This window comes from Panthera pardus, unplaced genomic scaffold (assembly GCF_024362965.1).
Source record: "Panthera pardus isolate Hobbes unplaced genomic scaffold, ASM2436296v1 HiC_scaffold_24, whole genome shotgun sequence".
Classification (NCBI taxonomy): Eukaryota; Metazoa; Chordata; class Mammalia; order Carnivora; family Felidae; genus Panthera; species Panthera pardus.
This window is the reverse complement of record NW_026526810.1, coordinates 134109874-134136792: the sequence shown is the minus strand read 5'-3', so window position 1 is coordinate 134136792 and position 26919 is coordinate 134109874. Positions and strand designations below refer to the sequence as shown.

At 56.3% G+C, this 26919-nt stretch overlaps 1 protein-coding gene across 5 annotated transcripts in view; it reads right to left on the bottom strand.

The window, feature by feature from the left end:
- Positions 1-26919, bottom strand: part of EVL (Enah/Vasp-like) — a 151131-nt gene that overhangs the window by 33955 nt on the left and 90257 nt on the right. For all 5 annotated transcript variants that reach the window (XM_053889812.1, XM_053889807.1, XM_053889808.1 and 2 more), the window contains exons 2-3: positions 23539-23707; positions 17466-17643 (exon numbers count right to left, since the gene is read on the bottom strand). In XM_053889812.1, the coding sequence (XP_053745787.1) occupies positions 17466-17643; positions 23539-23707 (347 nt within the window). The remainder of the gene's footprint in view (positions 1-17465; positions 17644-23538; positions 23708-26919) is intronic.

The following is a 26919-nucleotide window of genomic DNA, read 5'->3' as shown; positions in this document are numbered from 1 at the left end:
CATTCCTCCTGTGAGCCTGATCCGGCCTGGCGCCCCGGCTGCCTTCTGTTCGAACTGAGCAGATGCCTGCCTGCGCCCCTGCCGGGCTCTGAGCACCTGCGTCACAGAAACACCCTGTATTTATGCTTCCGCGTCACCCTGTGGAATTCTCAAAACAAGGTGACAAGCTGTTATTATCACTCTGTGTGACAGATCAGAAAAACAGAGATTCAGAGGCGTGATCACCCATCTAGATCGGTAGTCAAGTTGGGTCAAGATTCCCGGGAATCACGGCTACACCTTTCTGCCGCCCCAAATAGGGCCCGCGTGGCTCAGAAGCGGGGAGATAGGCAGGGGCGCCGTCAGCGCACGGTGGTTACGGAGGCCAGCCGTCAGAGCAAACCATCACCGACTTCGTCTGGGAAGAAGTCAGAGCGGCACGGGGGCGGGGCGGCCAGAGCCGATGTGCCCAGGCCTCGGGAAGCCGCAAGCCAGCTGGGAATCTGCTGGGCCCCTGCTGAGAGCCACGGCTCCCGGGCAGAGATCGCCAGGCAGTGATTCCTCGCCTCTGAAGATGTGGTTGGCAGGGAGAGGAGGCTGTGAAGGCCTGGGCCTTGGGGGCTGCTTCCTGACCGTCCAGGGGAAGGCCTACGCCTTACTGCGCTCAAAGCCGTCCCTGAAGTCCTGGCCGTGCCCATCCCCAGCCTCACCTAGTCTCCCACAGAGTCCAGGATGCGCAGCGCCCCCGTGGAGAACTCCGGCAAGTCTCTGGGCCTTTGCACCTGTGGCTGCCTCTTTTCAGAACCGCTCCTCTCTCTTCTCGCTGGCAGACTTTTATCCACACTTGGAGACCCAGATCAGGCTTGCCCCCCACAGAGGCTTTCCCGACGGCCCTGTCCCCCTACCTCAGCCCGCGTGCCAGGCCTGTTCTCTAGGCTCCCACAGGCCCTGCGCTTCCCATCCGCCACAGCGCACTGCCCAGTTTCCCTTCTCCATCTGACCGGGCCCCAGGAACACAGGAGCCTACCTTTCTCACCTCTGCGTGCTGGGTGTCCCGCCCAGCACGGACGCCCCGCAAACGTCTGTTCGCTCACTTATCACACAAGTATCACCGTGCCGGGCGCACACGCTGCTGTCCTGGAACTGACGCACCCAGGACACGCACGGAGCAGGAACACAGCAGGGGAGAGAACTGAAGTGGCAGGTGACGACCAGCGGATGTGTGAGCAGAGGTGGGAGGGAAGGAGCCACGGGCTACGCGGAGGGAAGAATATTCCAGGCCGAGGGACATCAGGTCTAAGACCCAGTGTCAGGAGCAGGCGTGGCACGCTCGGGGACGCAACGAGGAGGCCAAAGTGACCGGAAGGGAGTGAGGCAGAGCGGGAGGAGGTGGGCTCGGAAGGCGCCAGGGCCGAGTGGTCTGTGCAGGCCTTGCTTTGGATTTGGGTCCGGTTCTGAGCAAGACTGGACGTCCCTGGAGGGTCCCGAGCAAGGGCTGACCCGACCTGAGCTAGACTTGAGAAGGTTCATCTGCTTGCATATGAACATGAACTATCACGGGCTCGGCGTAGAAGCAGACAAATCAAGCAGGTGTCTACTGCGAGAACCCCGTCGCCTGCTGAACGAACATAACGGGTGAATGAGGGCAGGCCGCAAACAGGCAGGGGACAGGGCCTCAAATGCTCACACCCTGTCCCCTCCAGAAACCGCAAGCTGTACCCCAAGTTCAGCACTTGGGTTTGGGAGTCCTTGTGACCGTCACTCACTAAGATAACCTGAGCTGGCGCTTATCCGGTACGAGCTACACTTGGCAGAAGGCTAACCTGTGAAGTTATCGTTCTTGACGAAAGAAACAGACACCAGGTGAGAAAAAGAAACGGGATGCTAGTGAGTTTTTGACTTACTCAAAAGACCCAGGCTTTTGGCCATAAAGATGGGCCAGGCCGAGTGCCCATAATAGTCAACCCAGATCGAGCTGGGTTATGATGGAGAGAGCCTGGAGGCCACCAGCTGAGCCAGGGGCTCGGCTCTTCTGACAGGCACTCTGGTCTAATGGGAGAGACAGGGACTGGCGATTAGGAGGCTGTGGCTATGTCCCTCCCCAGCGTGGCCTGGGGCAAGTCACATGCTGCTGTGAGCCCTCGTTTCCTCATCCCTAAAGTGGGGACAAGAATCCCTAACGTCCCCCTGACGGTCGCAGAGGCCGCGTGAAGACCCAGTGGGACGAGCAAGCGGGTGGCGTGTGGGAAGGGGTCACGTCCTCTCCTCGAGGAGCGGGGCCCCACGTCTTCTCCCACACCAGTCGTGCCCCTGCCCTCGTTGAGGGGCGAGGTCCTAGGACGGCGTCGGGGGACAGGGTGCCCCAGGGACGATGACACCGCACTGGCATCCCCGGGGCGCTTCACAGCTGACGGATCACATCGTGAAGAGGGAACTGGGGCGGGGGGGGGGGGGGCGGCACAGCGGCCGGCTCGAGGCACACGGGCAGGAGCCGGAGAGGCAGGCCACGCGCCGTGCCAAGCGCTGACCGGGCACCGTGTGCAGGCCGTAGCTACGGGAAACCGAGAGCCCCAAAGAAATCTCCCCATTAGCGTTCGGGAGAGAATCCTGGGGCCGTGGGCAGCCGGCCTTCCTCCTCCAGGAGGTGAACCGCAAACGAAGCAGCAGCTCTTTAAAGGGAGATAACGGCGGGGTGTCTGGAAATCGGGGGCCCCCAAGAGGGATACAGAGTGCCGTCAGTGTGCGGCGGGAGACCCCGACGTCGGGTGGACCCTCTCCCGGAGCCTGGATTTCAAGTCCCAAACCACCGAGACCCGCCCCACCCTCCTCGTTGGCTGCTCCCGGCTCGGTCCCACCGTGCAGCCGGCGCGGCCCCGGCTCCCTCTCGGCCCCGCGTTCCCGAACACCCGGGCCGTGTGGCCCGACCTCCCTCTGCGTCCCAGAGCAGGGCCCTCAGCGTCACCTCAGGAGGTGATGTCGTTAGCCGACTTTTCAAACACGCATAAAAAGCGAGTAACTTCAAACGGTTACAGTAATTCACGGGTGACAAGGCACTTCACACACGCCGTCTCACGTCACCCTCCCGACAACCCTGTGAGGTAGCTGTGATGAGCCCGTCGCACGCGTGGAGAAACGGTCCCAGAAAAGCGCGGCGACTTGGCCAAGGGCACACCCTCGGCACAAACCGTGCTCGGGCCCAGATCCGCCCGACTCCACGACCGACGTGCACACGCCTCAGGGCCACCAACGGCTGTAGGTCCGTGAACACGAGGCTGCTGGCCGGGGAAGGTGCCGTCCTTCGCTTAGGGCTGGTGGTAGGCGGGCCAAGGTGACGGGTGCGATTTCTGTGTGAGACAATTCTATTTGCCATGTCCCTCAATCACAGATAGCACCCCTCACCTTGCGCCCAGTTTCACAGGCTTGCGAGCGGTGCTGGTTCGGGAGCGCCGTCTTGGTCTGCAGAGGGTGGCGTGATGGCAGGAAGCGTCAGGCTACGCGAGGCACGCAAGACAGACACGGGGGCGAGGTGGCCAGCTCACCCACTCACACGCCCAGAGGTGTCCGTCCTTCCTCAGGGCGCTGGAGACGTGAAAAGCAAGGTGCCTGTCCTCGAGGGGCTCACAGTCTAAGAACCAGTGGGACAGAGGACTGCGTGTTCAGAGCCGGGGAGCGAGCCCCGAGGTCCCCTGGGGCGCCTGGAGGCTCCCCAAGCACAGGACCGTGAAGGAGGGGCAGGCCAGCAGCACACAGACGAGGAACCACAAGCAGGGCAGCGCGGACAGGGGACAGCATGGCACAGGCCGGGGAGGGGCTTATCGAACTGACCCCGGCTGTGCAGAAAGGTCACGTTGGAAGCACCGGCAGGAAGGACAGGTTGAAGAAGGGAAGAGAGGCTGACCACTTAGGGTCCTGCTACAAGCCTGCAGGGGACAGACAATGGGTGCGTGGGCTGAGTCAGGGATGCGTCCCGGGTTGGGCACAGTGCACACCTGCATCGGCGTGAACTGTCCAGGGCAATCGAGCATGGGATTGGGGGCCTGCACTGAGTCCCAAGACCCGGCCAGCCCCTGGGTCCTGATGTGCTCGCTCAACCTGGCACAGAGACGGCAAGAGCTCTGAAGTTAGTGTGCTGGTTTCTGAGGGTCCGGAGACAAACAGGACACTTAATGACATCCAACCTGACTGGATTCCCATGTTGGAACAGTGGTGTGAACCTTGGTGACGGAGGCAGAGGTGAAGCACGGGGCGTTGGGGTGGATGAAGCTCCCACGCCGGCTGGAGAGGCTTCATCTGAGGGACAACTTTCGGACAGGAGGAGTGGGGCCTGAGCGTGTGGGGCGGCGAGCGGGGGCCACAGCAGGGGCCTTCCGGGAAGCATCTTGAGCACAGAGGCTAGTCAGGAAGCGGCCACCAGAGGGCAGTCGTGGAGATGGGGGGGAGGGGGGAGGGACAAGGGAAGACGCAGGTCTTTCAGGTAGGGCCATGCCGGCCTAGGCTCTTGTGTCTCAAGTGAGGCAGAAAGTGCCAAGGGCCTGAGCAGGCGGGAGAGGAACACAGCCAAGGGTTTTTCTGTAGGGGAAGAAGGTCGGTCCTTTTCCACAGGAAGGTTTACGAGAAGTGCAATTCAGCCCCGAGCGTAAGAGGCTGGGAGGCGGCCCGGTGTCCGAGTGTGAGAGGCCGGGAGGTGGCACGGGGTGAAGAACCAGGCCTGCCTCCACGAGGAGGTGGGACCGGGAGCCTCCCGCTGGGGCTCCTTCCCGTGCCCGTGTGGCTGTGGCACCGCGTACTGATCAAGGACGCGGACGCTGGGCAAACGCCGCGCATCCCGCACCAGGGCCGTCACCTCTTGGAATGTACCAGTGACGTTATTACAAGCAAACCGGGAAAGAAAAGGATATTCTGTCACATTCCTTGAGGCCAACGAAAATACGTCGTGTGTTTTAATTCCCTCCGTGTGGATTTCCACTAAGCTACCACGTTTCTCTTTTTCTTTCTCTTTTTTTCAGAGCCCAAAAGGGTACAATGGATAAAGAGAACGACTCTGGCTGCAGCCGGGCGAGGTCCCTGGCATACCTATCTGGACCCTTGGAACTCCTCAGAATGACAGTTCGAGATTCCACCATTCCGCCCAGGAACTGTCGACAAAGTTGCCTTCGACTGTGCCGCTTCTGTCCCCGCCCCTGCCCAAGCCCCCCACACCAGGCTCTGCCATTCCGGGGCGCTCCCGGGTCTGGACGGCGCCTCAGGCCTGCGGAGGAAATCTGCCTGCTAGCACTGACGGGGGTACGCGAGGCGTGAACTCATTTCCAGACCGCCAGCCTCCAGATCCTGCCATCAGCACCGCACTCTGCTGGACGCCCTCGATCTCATTTGAGATCAAGGTGAGGTGGCGTCACCGCCTCATTCTCCACAGGAAGGGACTGCGGCTCGGAGTCCTGGCTGGGAGGAGACGGCCTGCCTACAGTGGCTGGGCTGCTCCCGGCTCCTACCCGGGGCTGCAGCTCTGAGTTACCGCCTGCAAATGGCCGCTGTCCCAGGCAGCCCGTCCTGCTACGGAAGTCCAGGCGCTGGGACACATGTATTCCAGTCCACCCCCTGGGGAAGAGGCTCCTTCCTCCAGCCCTGGGTACGATGACTGCCCAGGAAGTGTTCGTGGGCCCCAGCCCCCGGTGATCTGTGTGCAAGGCCTCACATCCACTGTGGGGGTTCTGCCTCGGTCACAACGTGAAGGTGGGCCAGCTACCCCTGTCACTCCCTACTGGGAAAGGCTGTGACTTTGGGGTGAGTTGGAGGTTGCTGGATCTTCTGATTTGGAAAGTTTCTTGGGGTCTTAGTGGGAGTTTGAGAAGTGAACCTTCTGTTTTGGTCTGGGGTCTCCCCACTCTGCCCTGAGTTAATAGTAGGAAAGGTGAGGCCACGCGAAGGTGCAGTGAAGGATTCCGTGGCTCCTTGAGGCAAGAACGTGGAAGGGCCTGAGGCGCCCGGGTGGCTCAGAAGGTTAAACGTCCCAACTTCAGCTCCGGTCATGATCTCGCAGGTTTTGAGCTCAAGCCCCACATGGGGCTCTGTGTTGCCCGCTCAGAGCCTGGAGCCGGCTTCGGATTCTGTGTCTCCTTCTCTCTCTGCCCCTCACCCACTCCCGCTCTGTCTCTCTCTCTCAAAAAATAAACATTAAAAAAAAAAAAAAAAAGAACATGGAAGGCCCTGCCAGCAAGGGCAGGCTGTTCTACCACTGGGAAGGTCAGACTGAAAGTCATCAGAATCAAAAGGGGAAACCATGGACAGACGAAGCTATTCTCAAGCCCTCGGGAGCATGGACTGTCACGTCTCTCCACTCTCTTCCAAAAGAACCCTTGGTCCTTGGTCCCAGAGAAAATGCTTTTTTTTTTAAGTTTATTTATTGATTTTGAGAGAAGAGAGAGCATGAACAGGGGAGGGACGGAGAGAGAGAGAGAAAGAGAATCCTAAGCAGGCTCCACACTGTCAGCGCAGAGCCCGATGTGGGGCTCGAACTCATGAACTGTGAGATCAAGACCTGACTGAAATCAAGTGGGATGCTTAACCGACTAAGCCACCCAGGTGCCCTGGAAAACTCTTTAAAAAAAAAAAATTTTTTTTAATGTTTATTTTTGAGAGAGAGAGAGAGAGAGACAGAGTGTGAGCAGGGGAGGGGCAGAGAGAGAGGGAGACACAGAATGTGAAGCAGGCTCCAGGCTCTGAGCCGTCGTCACAGAGCCCAACGCGGGGCTCGAACCCACGTACTGTGAGATCATGACCTGAGCCGAAGTCAGGCGCTTAGCCGACTGAGCCACCCAGGCGCCCCAGGAAAACTCTGTTTTAGGAAGGAACGGGTGTGTCAAACCTGGGTCTCCAGGGCTGGGGGAGAGACCTCGGGCACAGCCCCAGCTCTGCCCGTGACTCTGTGTGTGACCTGCGGTCCCCTCCCCTCACCGGGCCTCAGTTCTGTCATCTGTAAAATGACACTGTCTCACGGTGCCCAAGGTTCTCTCCAGGTCCCCACTCCTCGGCCTGCCTGGGCCTCAACTATCTGCCTCCCACACCAGCAGCGGCTTTGAGGAGGGAGCTTTTCTCAAAAGTTCACTTCCCCGGTGGCTGGATCCCCTCAGCTTGGGGTCCTTGTTTCAGGTGTTCCTAGAGCCCTGCGGTCCCAGAAGAGCAGGAGACGTTTGTGGTATGTTCAAAGAGAACGGGGTGCAGTGTGACAGAAGAGTGCTGGCCCTGGGGACGAAAGATGCAGCAGGGCTGGGGGAAGCCGGGAGCAAAGAGGCTGCATTCACGGGACACCTGCGAGTGTCTCGGGCAGGAAGCGTGTCTGGCACTCCTCCGACAACCGATGTGCTACTGTACCCATTTTGCAGATGGAGTGACTCGTGCCAGGCAGTGGAGTAGAAATCGGAGCCAAGCGGGAAACAGCACACCCAGAGAGCACGGAAGCTCCCTGCCCCGTCCCCCCACCTTGGCCTGTGCTCTCCCCGTCGGGTCCTCCCCGAGTTACACCCTTTCTATTAGGCCTGTTCTCTCGTAAGTAAAACCTTTTCCTGAGTTCTGTGAGCCACTCTTGAAAACTAATCAAACCCGGGGAGGGGGGTAGTTGCCTGTTGGCCAGACGCACAGGTGACAACCTGGGCTCGACTGGCATCAGAAGTGAGCGGCGGGCCGCCTCGCGGGACTGAGGCTTAGCCTGCGGGGTCTGACGCCATCTCCCGGTAGACAGTGTCGGGACCGAGTTAAGCTGCAGGGCTCCCTGCTAGCATCGCAGAACCGCTTAGCTGTGGAAACCACACACCGCTGTGTCAGAAGTGAAGGACTGCGGGCAGAGGAGACACGAAGGAGTAAGACAGGAGTGGCCTTCCTTCAACCAAACGGACATTCTTCCCGCTATGCCACGTGGCTCCTACCACACCTCCTGGTGTCCGGATGAGGAGAGGGGAGGGTGCTAATCCAGCTTCTCCTACTGACTGGCCAAGTGCTTGCTCCCTAGGGCCCTCTGGGGCTCAGTTTCCTCGGCTGTAAGATGGGCACAGACATGGCGCTCTCTCCCTGGCCGGCCCTGCCACGTGACAATCAAATGAGACCGGCAGATGTGATCAAGAAGGAGACTGAATTTTGGGGCGCCTGGGTGGCTCAGTCGGTCGAGCGGCCGACTTCGGCTCAGGCCATGATCTCGCGGTCCGTGAGTTCGAGCCCCGCGTCGGGCTCTGTGCTGACAGCCCGGAGCCTGGAGCCTGCTTCAGATTCTCTCTCTGACCCTCCCCTGTTCATGCTCTGTCTCTCTCTGCCTCAAAGATAAATAAACATTAAAACAGAATAAAAATAAATTAAAAAAAAAAGAGACTGATTTTTACAGAACTTCTGGCCCATCCATCCAGCCTCAATGGCCTCTTTCTATTATAAACTTTTTATGACTCCCTGGTATCTAAAGTGAAAGTCATAGACTATATAACACACCTACATAAATTAGAAGAGAAGTAACGCCTCCGGCGTACTCTAAGGGAGAGAGAGAGGAGGAAGCCAGAGTAAGGTTCACACAGCAGGATGTTAAAGCGCAGACGTGGCCCCGCCGGCCAGACGCTTACACCTGCCCACAGACTCACGGTGGCAAAGGGGAGCTGCGTGCATGGCGGACAATCTCACAAGTGACAGTGTTTCCAAAGCAGAAAGCAATTCTTGGTGACGCTACAGACAAACCAAAGCACGTTTTCTTTGGAAGTGGGTGGTAGTTGCATTCCTGGAGAATCCAGCACACGTTAAACCTGGGTGAGGGAAAAAGGGGCACTTTTTCTTAAAACAGAGCTAAGTTCTGACTCAGATCCTTGCGTTTTCTTACCTCCATGTGCTCGGAGGGACACGTACAAGCGACCCTCGTGTAGGACCCGCCTTGTCACCACAAGCCGTGCAGCCCTCCCCACCCCTGCCCACCGAGCCAGTCTCTCCGCTGTCCTCCTCGCGTGCTGAGAGGCACACGGGTCACCCACCTTACAGACGGAGACATCCGGGCCCAGAGGAGGGAAGTGATGGGGCCGCACGCCGGTAAGTGTCACGCCAGGCCCAGTACCACGGCCTCTCGGTCCCTGAGCAGATCGCAGCTCACCCATCACCACACAGACGGGGCTGCGATCGGCCACTAGCTGGTGAGAGACCTCGGGGGACAACCGACACTCCATGCTTCACACGTGATCTCCACAGAGATCACTGAGCCTCACCGAGGCCACACAGCGAATGGCGGAACCGGGACCGGAGCCAGGCCTCCTGAGTCCCAGCCCAGAAGAACACAACCTGGGGACTCTGTCCCTCGCAGAAGGCGGACTCCCTGAGCTCTAGCTGTGTGTCCCTCCCACCCCGCCTGAGTTCGGGGGGGAGCGGTGACTGAGGCGGGGTGCGTGTGCAGGGCCAGGATGCTGGTGCGGCTGCCCAAGCAGGAGGCAGTGGGCGTGGCAGCAGGTAGGAGGCTGGGCTGCAGCACGGCCCACGGAGGGCTGGGCTCTCCAGAGCCCGGGGCTCCCCCGCGTCTGCATCCCCCGTCAGCCACAAGAGCAGCTCCACGGTCAAATCGGAGTTCTGGGGAAAAACCTAAACTGAGTATCTCTAAGATCCTTCTCATCTTTAAGCTTATTTCTAAGTACAGATAAATATAAGCTCAATGAGGGAGCAAGGTACCCACCTGTGTGGTTTTTCCAAGGGAACAGCCACCCTGCTTTCCCAGGGAACTGCTGTGAATCATTCAGGGAGATGCTCTCTCCGCCGAGCACCTGACTCCCAAAGCACAGGGTAAAGATCATAACTGTTCCTGCTCCCGTTTCTATTACTTTTAACGCACAGGTACTTCACCTCACCATAACGGGAGCTTCGCAAGGTTATGAGAAGCTGTCCACGAGAAAGGGGAAAAAAGGGAGGCGAGAGCCACAGGGGACTAGACCCTGCAGCGGCCCGGAGCACTGTCCCTCGCTGGCGGCACGGCTGTTCTGCAGACACGCACCTGCTGCCGGGGCAGGCGGCATCACGTCCCCCGGGGTTTTCACAACCAAACCAAGAGGTCAGCTCCTCAGTCAGGAGCCGCGACAACTGGGAAATAGCTCACAGTCCGGGACAGAGCCATCAGCATGAACAAATAGGAGAAAAGCAGCACCAAAGCCAGGGATCTGATCAACAGCGAGAAGTAACGACCGAGAGTTCGACAGGGAGGGAGGAGATTTAAACAACCACCACTGAACAAACAGGGGAACTTGAAGAGTAAAGTCCTCTGGGGCCGAGGAACGCAGAGGCTGATAACAGCCCCCGTGAAAAGATCACAGTGGGTTTCACAAGAGCACACGTTTACGGGGCACGTACTGTGTGTTCTGGGCACTGTACAGGGATGAGGGCAGCTAATCCAGGACGACTCGTGAGGCGTGGCGTAGGACAAACATCCACCCTTTGCAGTTCAGGAGGCTGTGCGCAGAGAGGTCAAGCGGCTTGCCCCCCCTCCCCACCCCCCACGGACGTGTGTAACTCCCGTACCATTCACACGTCCGCAGCCCGCGGCACTCAGGGCCGTGGACCCCAGGCTGTGAACGCAGAGATGGGTAACAGGCGACCCCTGCTCTCAGGGCGGGGCATTCGGGCACTTAGCGCTCCACAGCGTGTTGTGGGTGCCGTGAGTGCGGAAGCACCGAGAAGGTGCTGGGGTGCCCTGGGAACAGGGGCCTCTCACAGCAGCCAGGCTTGAGCATTACAGTCGGCAAGGGGAACGTGAACAGGGGAGCCCTGGGAGTACAGAAAGGGGGGTGCGAGGCCCAGATCGGGGAGGGGGCGTCGTGGTACACAGAAGTTCCAGGGAGAGGGAAAAAGGAAGCACACAGGAAGCACAAGGAAGGAGGAAGGAATAAAGAGGGGCCGGAGGAGGGAGCCAAGAAGGTAGAGGGGGCTTCCGAGAGGAGGGCTGAGCTGGACGGGCAGGGCAGGGAGAAGCAGAGACGGAAAGAAACGTCCTCAGGGAGGGAGCAACAGCTGAAAAATGTTGGCATCCGACTCCTGTGAGGTCTAGATTTGTCCTTGGCTATGTGCCCTTGTGCCGGCTGCATATTCTGTGAGAAGACCGCAGCTCATCGGAAGGCTCCCCGTGTGCCTTTCGTGTCACTTTTGGCATCCTTTCTTTTTAAAACTATTCCTGAGAAAATTTAAAATGGTACCTTTTCCAGCCTCCTCAAACCCCAGAGCCACGGAATCCCGCCTCTCTTGGTTTCAAAGCAGGGGCAGTAGGACGGCGGGATCCAGGAGCAGCAGACAGCAGGGAAAGACGCTGGTCAGATGTGCCCCGGAAGTGGGGGAAGGCGTGAGAGGGGCCTGTGCTAACTGGGAAACCATCCCACCGGCCAGCTTCTGGAAGCATCTGGGCCTTTTAACTCTCAGACCTCCCTTCCCTCCTGTAAGAAGCCAGACGAAGGAACAGCCCAGGAATCTCTCTGTGACTGACCAGCATGATTCTAGACGCTGAACTTGAAGAAGTTCCTCGAGTGGAAGGAGAGGTGCAGAGAATGAAAGAGAACGCAAGAGAGGGCTTTCTTCCCTGGCTGTGCAGACACGAGGAACGATAACGATTCCTAAGATACGGACGGCGCAGACGCGACTTCGCCACAGTCCGGTGGGAAGGGTGCACTTATTATCTATCGCAAGCCTGATTCACACCACATGAGGCCACACTGCCTCCGTTCATTTGCCGAAGGAAACGCAAGAGCCTTTTTGTCATTCGAGGACGCACACACTTTGGGAGCGGGAAGCCACACGGATGTGCTCAGCCTCAGCCACGCTGTCCCGCACCTAGGACACGCACTGATGCAAATAATGGAACCGTGAAATCCCCGACGAACGGAAGGGAAACGTCCACCCGTACTGGCTAACAGAAACGCAAACTGGAACGAGGCGTTTTCCCTTGTCTTGTGTTTACTAGGATCAGCAAGAGTGCGACTGTCCAGTCCTGGGGAAGGCTGGGGCAGAGGATGACTGTCATACGCGCCGGGTAGAGCATCAGCTAGTGCACTCATTCTGGGAGGCATTTTGGCAAAATATGCCCAAGCTCTAAAGATGTACACGTCGTCTGACTCAGAAATGTGCCCAAGAAGAAACCGGATGCACCTGCAAGATACCCAGCATACATACAAACACCCACGGGAACAAGAAGGCCCGCTGTTACCTGAAGGGGACAGCAGCAGAACGGTATCTCGTGGTGCATCTTCAAGGCACCCAATGCAATACTCTGGCCACCTAGATGGAGTGAAGATCTGACCATCTTGGCACAGAGTAACACTCAGACGACAGTGCTGGGTGAAAAAGGGTTACAGACTGTACATACAGACTATCTCTGAGGAAGCTATTGGCTCACTTAGGAACATAAAACGTCTGGAAGGATTTATGGAGTGTCAACAGCACTCCTCTCTGGGTTGTAGGATTACAGGCAACGTTTGTTTGCTTGTATTTTCTACCCTCTGTGATAACCAAGGACCGACTTGCTCAGTGACTGCATGATGAGGGATCCTGCCTCCCGGGTGTGCTGGGCCCTTCGAGGTGGGAAGAGAACATTCCTCTGTTCTGGTTTCTGCACAGCGTCTCGCCCACCCCTAGTGACGGTCACAGGGACGTGGTCCGTAAGCAGCGAACCAGAACTCAGTCCCGCCCGACACCGTACACAAAACTGCTAGGACGTACAGAGATCTTGATAGGTCCGTAGCCCTCCTTTCCCACATGGGGAAACCGAGGCCCATATAGAAGCATATAGGAGCAGTTGCCTATATAAGGCTACTGAGCTGTGAACTGCTATCTGTCAAGAGAATACACTGTCAGGGAGGGAAGCCGCACGGGGGCTGGGCTGGGCGTCCAAGCACAGCCTGTAAACATTACCCCCTGCCCGGAAGCTGGCTTTAACCAGGCAGTGGTGAGCTCCCCCTACAGACAGTGCACAGAGCGAGCCCGGGGGAGTGCTCCCTGGAGTCGATGGCAGCGACACAGGGGTCGCGATGATGCAGACTCACCCACACAGGGGCCGTGTCTTCAGCTGTCCTCCCGTGCTGTGCGCACTGCCCAGCCCAAGCCCCTGCCGTCCCCAGCGCAGGACCACCTGCTGAGGCAGGGCCATGGAAAAAACACTGGATTTCTAGCCAGAAGCCCCAAACCTGTGTCTCAGTTCCACCGGTAGGTTCTGGCAGCCACGTTCCCCTTTGTAACGGCCCGTGTCTTCGCCTCCCCATCTGAATAAATGTGTGTAACAGTGACTGGCCTAACTACCTCCTGGTAACAGAAGCCGAAATATAAGCACGTGAGAGCGCAAGGAGGTACTTCCTTAGCCAGACAAGGTCTTTCTGCAGCGCTCACCCCCGAGGCTGTTTGATTAGTGGGAAGTTTCCTCGAGAAGGGCGGGGAAGGGGCACATGGGAGAGATGGCTAAAAAACGGAGCCTAGGCGTTTTAAAACAGAGTATAGACATTATTATTACTCTAACCATCATCTGTGTCCTCCAACTAGGCTGAAGAAGTGCCACTCTGAGTCCCGAACTTAGCACAGGCCCATCCTTGTCCATCACACCCTGTCGTGCAGACCGTATGGTCTGCGAGCCAAACTCTGTGAAGAACGGGGGCCAGCAACCTGCATGGACAACGGTGACCAGAGAGAGGCAGGAGCCTCCGTTTCCACCTACGGGGGTGACACGGAGGAATGCGCCTTCTCCGCACAGAAGACAGCCGTGCGCTAGGAACAGACAGCTCCTCCCGCCCCCCAAAACCACCTCCAGATGTCGCTTCCTGCAGAAAAAGCCCTGATAACCCAGTGATTGACTGCCCTTGTCCACAGAGACAATCCCCAAACCCAGAGATTGTGGGTCCCAAGGGAACCCTAAGCGAGCTCTGCGCCCCTGTCCTCCTCCAGAAACCGAAGCCACCAAGCTCCAGGCAATTATTTTATGTAACTTGCTAAATTAAGTTCCCTAGGCTGGCCTGAAGTTGACCAATGAGTATGTGAACGTCACTGCTGCAGACAGACCGATGCTGTGGGTACCAAGGAACAACGTTAATAGGTCTTCCAAGGGTCGAGTGCCCGACCGTCACTTTCGTGCAGGCTTTAGGCAGCAAAAATACGACTGGGTTGGGCCCATTCTTTCTCTAGAATAATCTTAAGAATCCCAGCCCTAGTGGGCCTCACTAGGTGGTGAGGCAGGAAGCCGTAAAGAAAGAGCGTGGGCTGTGGCTCCCTGCCGGCCTTTAGCCACAGACGGTGCGGACTGCTGAGCGAGTGGGTCCCAGCTAATCCTCTGGTCGCTTTCCTCTCTGAGCCTCAGCTTGCGAACCCAGATGCCATCCGGGCCCTCGTCTCCCAGGGCTGGCGCGAGAGTCGGGTAAGAGGAGGGGGGTGAAGACCATTCACTACCCGGTCCTCAGCATCTACCGTTTGCTCTGACGGGTGACCTGTTTGGATGCAGGCCTCTCGTGTCCGCCCGGCTCTCGAGACCCTGGAGGGACCACACTAGCGTCTGCCCACGGACGAGGAGGCGGAGGTGGGAACTGCCGAACAGGACCCATCCCGGGCAGACACAGAGTCTTAGAAAAGGCCACGGGCCCCAGATGCCTACCAGAGAGGGAAGGAGGGGCAGGTGAGCGCTTACGAGGCACCAGACACGACAGCGGGCTCTTGAGCCCTCTCCACAGCTCCGTGGCGGGACGCGTAACCTTACCTGACAAGGAAGGACGCCGAAGCTTACGGGAGATAACCACATTTCACAAGAACAAAAGGCAAAGAGCCAGTATTATTTGCACTCTTATCACATTCCAGGCCCTGGATGCTAAGTGCTTTATAAACACTTTCAAAATGAATCTTCGAAACCACCCTGGGAAGGAGGGTTTAGCGGAACAAAGACTTAATAGAAGATCTCACTGTCCCCGAACAAGTGCTTTTTCCGCTACCGCGAACCGCCTCCCACTGAGGGCGGGTAGGAAGGGACTGCCCGGCACACCGGGGATTTAACAGAAAACAGCACAATGTCTGGCAGCCGGAGGGCATCTGCAGTGGCTGCTGGTGTGGTAAGCGAGCTCTAAAAGGCTGAACCACGGAGAGGAGAAAGCGCGGAACCAGGTGGCAGGGCGCCCTGCGGCGACAAGAAACCAACGACAGAGGCGAGCGATTGCCTGGATGAGTCCCTCACGCAACGTCGAGGGAGAGAAATCAGGCACCAGGGACACGCTATATGAAATACACACATAGCGAAGTTCAAACACAGGCAAACCGCTCTGTCGTCTCAGAAGCTGACGTCCCCCCTACCCTTGGCGGGGAGGGGGAGGGACAGGGTCTCTCTGGGGACCTGCAGGCAGCGGGGGGGTGTCAGGCACATACACGTGTAAAAGCTCGCAGAGCGGCACACTTCCAGCTTCTGCGTGGTCCCAGCAGGGGTCACACCGCAGGTGAAGGAGAAGCTAAAACCCTCCCGGCGCCACCAGATCTTCCACCAGAAGGTCACGCCTGCAGAAGCAGACGAACTGGGACAGGCCGCCGCTTGTCACGGTGTGGGCTGTCAACGAGGCCGCTCTCACCCGGTGACCCCACCCTCAGCCCAAGGCGGGCGGAGGAGCTCTGGGTTCCTCGCGGCCCTGCGTGAGCGACTTCCTCCCAACAGTCAGGGGCTCTCATCTGCCATCGAGGGTTGATTAGCTGACTTCCCTGTGACCAGGGTGAATGTAATAAAGATTTAATAAAGCAACGAGTAGTTTTTATTTAAAGTAAGCACTTGCCTTGCAAGGGCCAATTGTCTGATTAAGTCAAAACTTTGTCTCTGCCCCTCGACATAGCCATCTGAACAGATCGAATGAAGCTTAGCGCTCACATCCTGGGGCAGATGAGGAGGTTCGGATCGGAAACCTTAAACCCGGCTCACTTCACCACGAAGCACGAGGCTCTTCGGTTTAGGAGAGAGCGCTCTGCGGGTATGATTCTGCGTATGACCCATGGGAACATACTCAAGACGTCTTGTTTACTCAAAGAAAATTCTCCTAGAGTTTAAATTGTGCCCCAAAGCTGCAATCTGTCGGGCCCAATGGATACACAGAAGCCATCTCCCCCTGGGTCTTAGGTACCAAGCCCCTCCAGTTCCCACCCCGGCTCCGCCAGCCGCCACAGTGGTCGTAACACCGACAAACGCCAACACTGGGTGACGGATGTGTGTCAGGCAGCCTGCTAAGCATTTTAGACTCTGCGCGTTTAAATTTCAGAACCACCCCTAGAAGGTGCCCGGCCGGCTCAGTTAGTAGAGCGTGTGACTCTTGATCTCAGGTTTGTTAGCTCAAGCCCCACGTTGGGTGTGGAGCCTACTTAAAAAAATAAAATAAAATCAAGTCTAAAAACAACCTTTGTCACCCCCATCTGACAGATAAGGAAACTGAGGCACAGAAAATGAAGTGACCTGTCCAAGGCCCGTCCCTTAGCTAGAATGTGGCAGAGCCACGACTCACACTGAATGGCATGACCCTAAGCCCTGTTCGTGACTAGCAGGCTCTACCAAGGCTAAGATCTCTGGCAAAGGGCAGGACCGTACCCGTGGGCAGCCAGACACCCACGCCTTAGAAAGCTTCTGTCTTCCCTCGGAAGCTAACACTGCCAATTTCTAATAAAAGCCACAAGTGTTTTTGCCCTGCTTAGAGACTTATGCTGGCATCACCCGGCCCCACTCCCTCCTCCAGGCCCCCGTTGACCCCAAGTACCAAGCCCGCCCATCGTCTTCCAGGTCTTTGGGACTCTTCATCATGTGTGCCCGAGGCCCCAGAAACCCTGCAGGGGGCTCTCCCCGCACACGCCAGGCGTTCAGGCCTGGATGCCCTCGTCGTCCCTCTGCCCGACATGCCTGCTCCTCCTCTGCCTCGTGAGCCCCCTCACCCTTCAGAACCGCAGCCCAGATTTCCGCCCTGTGCCCCCTGCATACCTGGCCCACGCCCGGGGAGAGCACGTATGAGGCACCACATTAGCAGTTTAGGGATGTACCTACTCCAAGTGCTAAGGGGAGGGGAAGGACGCCGCCTGCTCATTACTTACCTGTCCTGCCCAGCCAGTCCCTTATACTCAGTAAACATTTAGTAAAAGTTTATTGACCACAGGAATGAAGAATTCATGAATACATCATGTATTTGTTCCCTCCCATCTCTGCTCAAGACGTGCTCTAGAATACGGAAGTAAGATAATAAACATAAAACGTATCTGGACGCAGAGCTTCAGGAACGCACCAACACAGAGCAACATAGCTCACAAAAGGCAAGAAGACGTGCCCGTCTTCCTCTCTTCCTTCCAACTGTTAACATCTTTAATGAAACATCTTTAAATCCGGCAGCAGGCCTCTCTGAGGACCCACACAGCATCAGCCTGACGCGGCGGCGGGGCTGGGACACCAGACAGCCAGTGCCGTGGGAGGGTGCGGGTTGGGGGGGGGTCTCCGCCCCAGGCCAAGGCAGAGTCCCGCTTACCTCCTTCCTGGGAATTCATGATGTTCAGGGCAAACAGCATGGCATTGGAGAACGTGGTCGCCTCTTCCTTACTCGCGAAGTTTAAGCCGTATACCTGGCGGGCATCTCGCCACTGGTGGAAGGTCGGCGTTGCCTGATTGTACTTCAGCCCTTTCACGATTGAATAATTGATCACAACCTGGGGTGGGGGGGGGGGGTGGGGAAGACAGAGAAATGCGTGTAAATAAATAAAAGGTAAGTGAGCTGGACACAACAGCTCTGGGGCAAGGATAGTGTGTCCCCTGGGGCTACCAGGGGACACAGAGGCGGGGGTGGGGTGAGAAGAAGGGGACCGCGAGGCCAGGCAGCTTTCCAGTGTGATCTACGCAACGGCGAGGGTTTGAAAGCCAGCTGTTTCTTCTAGGTAAATAATTATGCTCCGGATGGGAGGCCGGAGCTGGGAGTCAGGTTCTCGGGGTCCAGGTGCCGGTCCTCGCTCACAGCCACACCCCCTACAGCGGTCACTTCTCTGGGGCTCAGTTTCTCCAATTATAAAATGGGGGTAGTAATGCTCTCCCAGCCTAGTGGGGCTACTGGGAAGGCCACGCTGCGATGCACGTCTTATCTAGATGTCTAGGCACAGAGACCCCCAAGGGCGAGAGCCTTCCGGCTCCTATCTCTGCCTCCCGTGTGCACAGTGTCTCGTACTTCGGCTGCATTAAGAAACGGGCTATCAGTTAAAAGGCTCAGTTAGAAAAGCGAAGGTGCCACACCAACGTACAGCATTGCTGATCCACTGGCAAACCTCGGCTGCCCGCGAGGAGCCAGCCAGGCCCAGCAGGGAAGGTGGAGAGCAGACGGGGGCAGAGCCCGGACCTTCAGGTGCCCGCAAGCAGCTGGGGGAGTCGCTCCGGGTCGGCCTGGCCTTGCAACTACTCTCTCAGACGCTTAATGGGGAAGTATTTCCAAGTTCTTCGAGGTGACCCGTAGCAAGTGTGGCTCGGGGAAGGCGGCGGGAGGCCCGGAGCCGCTGTCTACCGCTCGTCACGCGATCCGACCTCATGGAACTTAATAGTCACCCCTTTTCTGACCTGGAAAGTGGGAAGAGCGGACACGCCTACGGCAAGGCAGCCTCATGGCGCGTCGCGAGGGTTAAATCCCGCGCGTGCGAGCACCGAGAGACAGCAAGCTGGCTGCAGACCAAAGTATGCAAGCAGAGCGTGGACGAGGCTGTGGGTGACGCCACGGGAAGGGTCTGCTTTAGGAGACATTCAGGACTGCTCAGCCTCCGCCGGCTCTGAGGCTCCAGGTTCTGTGATCTGAAGCTGGACCTAACCCCGTCTGCTGCCCCCGCGGGCCAGGGAGGCGAGCTCAGGAAAAGAGTCATAAACGCAAAGGGACGTGGCCAAGCCGCCCTGCTAGCGGGCTAGGCCCTAAGACGCGACCCCTGATTTATCACGCTCCTCGACGGCTCCATTCTGCCGCGCTTTGGGTAAGGTAAAGCCAGAGGACAGCAAATACGGGCACTATCCACAACAGCTTTTTTCCAAGTCTTAGCCAGGTGGAAGGTGGGCTTGGGGCATCCCACAGTGGAGGGGGAAGAGAGAGACAGAGAGTGAGCACATGTGAGCTCAGGCGAGCTGAATCAGCTAAAGAAACAACTGTTTCACATTTTGGCACAAAGTTCCTGGGGTGGCTCTCTCTAGGGTTAGCTCCAGATCACCAGAAAAAGGGCTGGAGGCTTTGTGGCATGCATGCATGAGAAGGGGCACAGTGACTTCTGGTTAACCATTCTTTTCTTCTGGAAGTTTATTTATTTTTGAGAGAGACACAGAGAGACACAGAGAGAGCCTACGTGAATGGGGACGGGCAGAGAGAGAGAGGGAGGGAGGGAGGGAGGGAGAGAGGGAATCCCAAGCGGGCTCCACACTGTCAGCGCAGAGCCCCACGCGGGGCTTAAACCCATGAACCGTGAGATCGCGACCTGAGCTGAAATCCAAGAGTCAGACGCTTGGACTGAGCCACGCAGGTGTCACCTCCCACCTTTTTTTTTTTTTTTTTTAAGTTTCTTTATTTTTGAGAGAGTGAGACAGAGAGAGTGAGAGCAAGAGAGTGCTGGTTAGCTGCTTTTAAGATGAGAGCACACTCACGGCGGCAGAGACCAGAGTGGGCTGGTAGGTCCTGCTCCTTTCTGCCGCGGGGAGTCCCTACCAGCAGTTCTGTGTTCAAGTGTCTCCGCTTTTGGGGCTGCACTTTTAGTGCTGAGAGCCAACCAGAGCAAGCCAGAGGGAAATGTTTTCGGTGGAAGGAGGTCTGGAAACCACATTACAGTCAAGAATGGTTGAGGGATCTTGAGGCAAGATGAGAGGAGGCTTTAGCGGGTCACAACGACCGCGCCTGGTCTGTTTTGGTAAATGTTCAGTGCAGACGTGAGAAGACTGAATATTCCACCTTCTATATTCTGCCTGTGGTTTCTATAAATGTAAATTAGGTCACGTTGGTTTATAATGCTATTTTCTATCTCTACTTATTTCCGTCTGCTTGTTCAGTCGGTTTCTCGGAGGTCTGATTAGAAGCTTCAACTCTGCTTCTGGATTTGTCCATTTCTCTCTTTAGATCTGTCCGTTTTGCTTTATATGTTTTCTTTGCTATCTTAAAAACATTTTTTTACATTTATTTTTGAGACAGAAAGCACAAGCTGGGGAGGGGCAGAGAGAGAGGCAGATGGGAACTGAGGCGGGCTCTGGGCTGTCAGCAGAGAGCCCGACGCGGGGTTCGAACTCCAGAGCGATGAGATCATCACTGAAGTCAGACGCTCAGCTGACTGAGCCACCTAGGCACCCCTGTATGTTTTGAAGATATATCATTAGATGTGTACAACTTTAGGATTGTTCTTTCTTCATTTTCCATTGACCTTTTTATCCTTAAAAAGGTCCTTGTTTACCTTTAGTAACACTTCTGGCCTTAAAGCCTATCGTACGTAACAGTAACACACTCACACCAGCCCCTCCTGGTCGGTGTTGGTAAGATTTGCCTTTTCCCACTCTTCCACTTCAGTCTGTGTCCTTATCAGCTTTATTTGCAAAATGATTCTCCGAGATCTGGAAGGACTGATCTGCTGACAGAGAAGGAAGGACAGCTGCTGACAGAGAAACTTATGTTAAAAGGTCCTACGTTGTTTTGTGCACGAGCCCACAGTTAGCAAGCTTGCGTGTTTATTCGGGGCACGGGTGTAGGACTGAGTGAGGGGGCCTTCTCTGTCTTCCAAGGGAAGACGAGCCTGCTTCTGAGGTCTCTGTGTACAAGCAGTCAAGGGCCCTTGACAAAAAAAAAAAAAAAAAAAGAAGACACTTAACGGTGGAAAGCAGTCTCCCTGACCCACACATTCACCTGGGTCTAAAAGCCACAGAACCCACAGGTTGGTCGCTCGCCCAAATCTCTACCAAAGAAGGGGCGTCCTTCCCAGACTTCTTACCGAGCAGCCAGCCGGCCTGTGGGCTTGCAAAGCACCGCGTTCCGCCCTCTAACAGCGTGCGTGGAAGAACGCATTTCCTGCCACGGAGCTCAAACCTTCATAACAGTGTCCACGCGGCATTCCTAGCCCCGTCTCGGGGGTCCACAGAAAAGCACGCCTTCTCCTCCACGCACAGTCCGTGGGCGGTGTGGACACCGTGGCCCTGCCCCTTCGGCCTTCTCCTCTCCTGGCGACTCTCTCTTGCTCCCCCTTGAGCCGTCCCACGGTGCAGTGCTGCTGGCAGACCTGTGACCGTCCGGGCGCCCTCCCCTTACAGATCCCAGCCTGTGGCACTTGGGTTCCGTCCCGACATTCCGGGTGAAGTCTGACCGGCACATAGAGAGCGGGGCTATAAGCCCCCTTCTCCTGGACCCCTGGTATTAATTCAGCCTGACAGCTCGCTAACATTTTTGGTGCCATCACTCATTCTCAACTACAAACCTTTTGGTATTTCTTCACCTGTAATGTGAGACTCGGGCTAGCCCTCCGCTAACGATACTACAGTGTGCCCGTCCCTCTCGCCACAAACCATCACCTGGCTTTCTATCTGCTTACTGAGCAAAACAGGGGTGATAATTCATATACTGTTACCCTCTGGGGTTCCTGGGAGGCTGAAATAATAGACATGAAAAGTGCTGCATGAGCCATGCGGCGCATGAAATGTGCACGATATCCTGACTGGGTTATAAACCCAGGGATCTCTGCCTGTCCTGAAATGTTTGACCTCGCGCTCCATACGGACTGAAAACCAGATCTGTGGAAATCAATCTTTTCTCTGGAGGCGCAGAGGCGCCACTGTGGGCCAGGTTTCCTGCCACTTTCTCTAGAGCCTTGGCTACTAAGAACGCCTTTTCTGTTCCCAGGAACACAGCCGTCCATCTGGGGAAAGAGTGTCAACCACATTCCAGGAACCTGCCAATTGAACATGCGATTCCAGGTGGAAGGCTGTGCCGGTAACTTCTCTGTCAGCCTCTGGGAGTCTCTCAGAGTCAACAGAGCCTTCGAATTTCTCTGGGACATCACTGAGGCCCGCCGCCAGTCCCTCCCCGCGTGGGGGAAAAGGTCACCTCCCAGAGGAGCCCCGACATGTGCTTCCTGCCGAGGCCCCGGAGAGCAAGGTGCGTGTTGGCTTCGGGGAGTCCCATTCCGCGGCGCCCGGCCATTTCCAGCACACTGCGCGGTCTTCCTAGTGTGCCCGGAGGCCAATCAAGAGGTGGGAAGGGCACGGGAAACTTGTCCTAGTAAAAGCAATCACCCAGGGACCACCCACGGCGATTCAGGAACCGCACCGGGTAATGGGCCTTACGTCAAAGCCACGTAGCGGGGAGGTGCCGCCCTCCCAGCCGCCACCCAGGGGTGCTACGGAAACGTGGCAGATGTTTTTGGCGGTCGCCATGATTGGGGCTGTATATCCTGCGATACGTGGGACAGGGTACCTCTGAAAGGCGGAGCCAGAACCAATGAATTGGAAGAACAGGGAAGCAGCTTCTGGAAGATTTCTAGAAAAACCTTGCTAGGAGTAAGGCTCTTCGGCCAGGGAAAGTGATGCCTCTGAAGGTACCAAGAGCTCCAGGCTGGAACCTTTATGAGGGGTCCTGCGGTGGGGCTCTCCCTTTCAGCCACAAGAATCTGAAACTTAACAGGGCTGTTCTGGCCAAAGCAGAAACCCATTCAATAGGCAACATACTAAAAACAAGAGTCCTAAGTTTCTGTTCTTGGTTTTCCAATTGCTAACACGCGGATTCTTGCAGAGACAACAGCTAACCTGCTGCTCAGTTTAGCAAGGGCTTGGCCGACAAAGGGTGCCCGGAGACGTTATTTGGGTAGAGATTTTCATAAATGCTGAAACCACAGAAGTGTTAACTTCACTGCTAAAAATGTCCCTGTCGATCTCTGAGAGTTGAAGGAAGAACACTTGAAGTAGCAACCAGAGTCACTGTGGTTAAGCTACATCAAACCCTTCTTCCACATCTCTATTTTAGTCCGGGTCATAGCACACTACTCTGCCTGAGCTACGTGGGCACGACTACTCCTCACACACACAGGCGGACTGATCTCGTGTGTGTCTGCACAGACTCACCGGGCACACTCACGAGCCGCCTGGTCTGATGTGCCCGGGATGTGCTCTTAGGGACAGAAGTGATCTCGGACTCTTCGCATCACCTTGATATTCCTTCCAAAGCAACGCTCTGGGGGCCGAGGAACCAGACCTTTTCACAGCGTATCACTTATGGCCACGCAGGCGGAAAGTAACACTAGCACGGTCTGCAGTATCGTTTTCAGAGCCGTTTCACATCCGTTATTTTATTCTATGTTATATTATGTTATATATGACAACCACACAGCGAGGAAGACAGAGTGGGGATGACCCTCTCTATAAGACAGATGTGAACAATGAAGTTCAGAACAGACAGTTTGCTCAAGGTCTCGTAGGAGAAGATGGGGGCAGAATGTGAACCCACATCTTCTGACTCCAAATTTTGATTTTATTTATGTATTTTTACCTATTTTCACTATATGTGTGTGTGATGGGGGGGGTGCATACGCCCTTGAGTATAACCTGTGGCCCCAAGCACTCACCTGCTGATCCTGAAGCTTGACCCCAACGACTCTGAAGGTGTTGCTGGCAGTGTTGTGGTAGATGTTGATCCGGCTGAACCCCTGCTGGCCAGCTTTGATTGGTACCCATTTCTTACTGGTGTCATCGTAGACCATCACGGAAGCCCGGGCTTGGCAGATACTCTGTTCACTGCAGACCAAGAGAAAACGTAAGCGTCAGCCTCAGCTGTAAGGGTTCTGGAAGCCGGCTTTCCCTTTTCGGAAACGGAGGCTGACCGCTCCTTGACACAAAGAAACTTCCAACTGTCAGGGCTTCCAACTGCCCCCGGAAGGGCTGTTTTCATTCTCCAAAGACCTCGAGGAGTAGAGAGGAAATACTGTGCCAACATTTCCCATAGCTTAGAAAAGACAGCCTTCCCTTCAGGGAAAAAGTGCTTGAATGAGACAAGAATTCCAACCACAACTGTCTACACCATTCCGGTCATGGTGTTAAATAAGACACTGCATTAAAAGCATCCAAGTGTCACAACGTAGGACGTAGCCATTCGTTGCCCCCATTTTGTAAGTGTGCAAAGAGTGGCTCAGAGACTTGGAAACATTTACACAAATGCACACAGGTATTCGGAGACTAAATTTGGGATTTCCACCCAGTTTTTTTGACTGTAAAGCAGATGACACACATAATATTCTTCACAACATCTAACAAAAGGCTCAACGTCTGACATTATGATAGGGAAGCATCATACAAGCTCTGCGGACAACAACACGATTAGCTGACCTTCTGCAGAACAGAGTGATACAGATGACACTACAAGAGGGTCGTACCATACTTTGCTGAAGGCATTTCCCAAGCAACTTCGTCTGTTAAGAACATGACGGAAACCAGGAGAGCAGCACTAAAAGCCCCGGGAGAGAGAAAGTGGTCATCTACCAAGATCAGTGCACCACACACAGCTCCTGCCGGGGTGTTGAGAGGGAGGCTCTCTGAGCCCGCTGGCCTCTTCACTGGCATATGAGCCCGATAATCTTGGATGCATAGTTTCTCGGTCTCTAGCACGCGAGAATTCCCAAACTGAAAAGGTAAGGCATGCTCGTTACGGGTAGGCACGCCCATAACTGTGAGGAGTGGCAGTTATCAGCAAAGGAGGGCATATAAATGCAATTTCAGAATTAGAAACAATATTTAAAGCCCAACAATTCGAGGCCAATATAGAAGGAGTTTGCATAATAACAGATAATCATAACGTTGAGACTAAGCAGTCTCAACAAGAAAAAGTCATGTGATGTCCACTTAAGGAGTCAGAGAAGCAAAGTATCTGAAAAAGATCCCTGCCCCAGCCCCAGTGGTTGGGTGACAAAATAGGGGTGTTTGGGGGCTGGCCCTCGGTTGACCTGGAAACCTCCACCTGGCCTACACAGTCAGTTCCTAAGTCTCCCAAAGAACTGGGCTTCCTCAGGACCCAGCTCCCCTGTGACTCAGACAGCAGGTGACCTAGTGCACAGACTGTTACAATCTTAACAATAATCGTGTGTCCAGGGTACACACAAGCCCTGCCACACATGCTCCTCTGCTTTGCTTTACATTTGACGACTGCCCAGCCAACGACTTGCTGGGCCAGTGCTGGGTCTCAAACTTCCTGCTGGCCGCCCCTCCCCCCCCAGCTGTGCTCTGGGGTTCAAGAGTCTTGGGTGGGCTTGACCTCAGCCGACCAAGCCGTGTGTTGAGAGCTCTGTGCGTGGCCAGTCACATCGGGAGTGAATTGTTATGCAACGGTGCTGCTTCTTTTTTCCCCATAAGTCATTCATTCATTCGACAAACATTTAAGGGGAAATCAGTGATGATCAAAACAGGCGTGGTTCCTCCCCACAGACAGCCAGGTTAGGGAGAAAGAAGAAAAGCAAATGGTGCTGTGCTTTGACTTTTCTGAGTCTGGGAGCCTGAGACCGTGTATCTCGCACGAGACTGCACTTAGGAGGAGGAGTGCTCCTGCCCGTGCTGATGACACCCAGTAGAAGTGAGAGGAACGAGGACACAGCAGCAGACAGGCCTTGGTTCAGACCATGGTTCCACAGCCACGTGAAGCGAGCACAGATAAGGTTATGGCCTCAACTGTGTCACTGACCGCTGCTGACACGCTCCGTCGCTGACAGCGAATGCCAAGCAGGTGTGTGTTCCTAATGCGGTCCCGACATACTTCCGCGGTCACAGGGATCTGAGCGGAGACCCCAGCCCTACCGCTTGGTGGCACGTGCCCACCGAAGCCCTCGGGATGACTCTGGGGAAGCAAATCCGGGAAGGTACTGTGAGATGGGCCCCGCTTTCTAGAATCCCTGTGTAGCCGCCACTCGAGTGTGCCCTGCAGGTCTCCTGCTGTGGGAGCGGAGCTGACCCACGGCCCCAGCCTCCGCCGCCCTGGGTGCCCCACCCAGGCATGCACAGAGGCCACACTTCTCTGGCTGCTCTCCACCAACGACTGATGTGCCAGCTCGCTCCTGCCTGACGTGGGGAATCTTCCAGGGGGGAAACCTTCGCTCGGGGCCCTCCATCGGCCTGAGACGCCTCCCACTAGGCCCTTCTGCCCCTTCTCCTTTCACACCTGCATCACGGCCTGAGGCTCCCCCTGCCTGCTCCCACTCCCTCTGTCCTTCACTGACGGTTCCCCGCGAATCTCGCCTGCTTATCATCCGAAGGGTCTTGGGGTCTGCTTTGTGGAAGACCCGAAGTGACCCGTCGTGCTACAGCACAGACAGGGGCATGCCTGCAGGCCCGGAGCCTGGCACACAGCAGGTGCTCAATCAATGCTCCCTGCAGGCCCTCAGGGCCTAGAGATGACCTAAGCCACGGACAGTCATGACCAGTGCAGCTGGTCTTCTAAAGCTGCCTTCTAAAGCAGCTCTACGTGCAGACGAGGCCTTGAACCGAAACTGCTTGTTGGCGGGAGGCTTATTGTTCCCCAAAGTAGTTTCGGTGGTGAAGTGGTTTTGGCCGTTCGGCAGCCCCCCCTCGTTCTAAGCGACATTCCCCTCCCTGTGTCCTCCAGAGTCACAGAGGTGTCCTGGACGGCCTGGGATGGTCCACTGGACGGCTGGAGGGACCTCCCCTGTTACTCACGGGACAAAGCCGCAAGCCCCCTTGCCGTCCCCGCTCACTCTCCTCCAGTGACCCCTGCTTTGTCCCGTGCTCCCTCCCTGTCCAGGTCCTACGGCCGAGTGTCATGTTTTCGCATCAGTGTGACAAGCACAGAGGCCAGTGAGTCAAAGACACTTAGTGATGCGGAGATGAGCAGGGCAGTCCCTGCCCTCAGAGGGCTCGCAGCTACCGAACACGCGGCGGCTCGTCCCACGCCTCAGCGAGCCTGGAGGCGCTGGGGGGCCTGGAGACTTTCTGTGACTTTCTAAAGA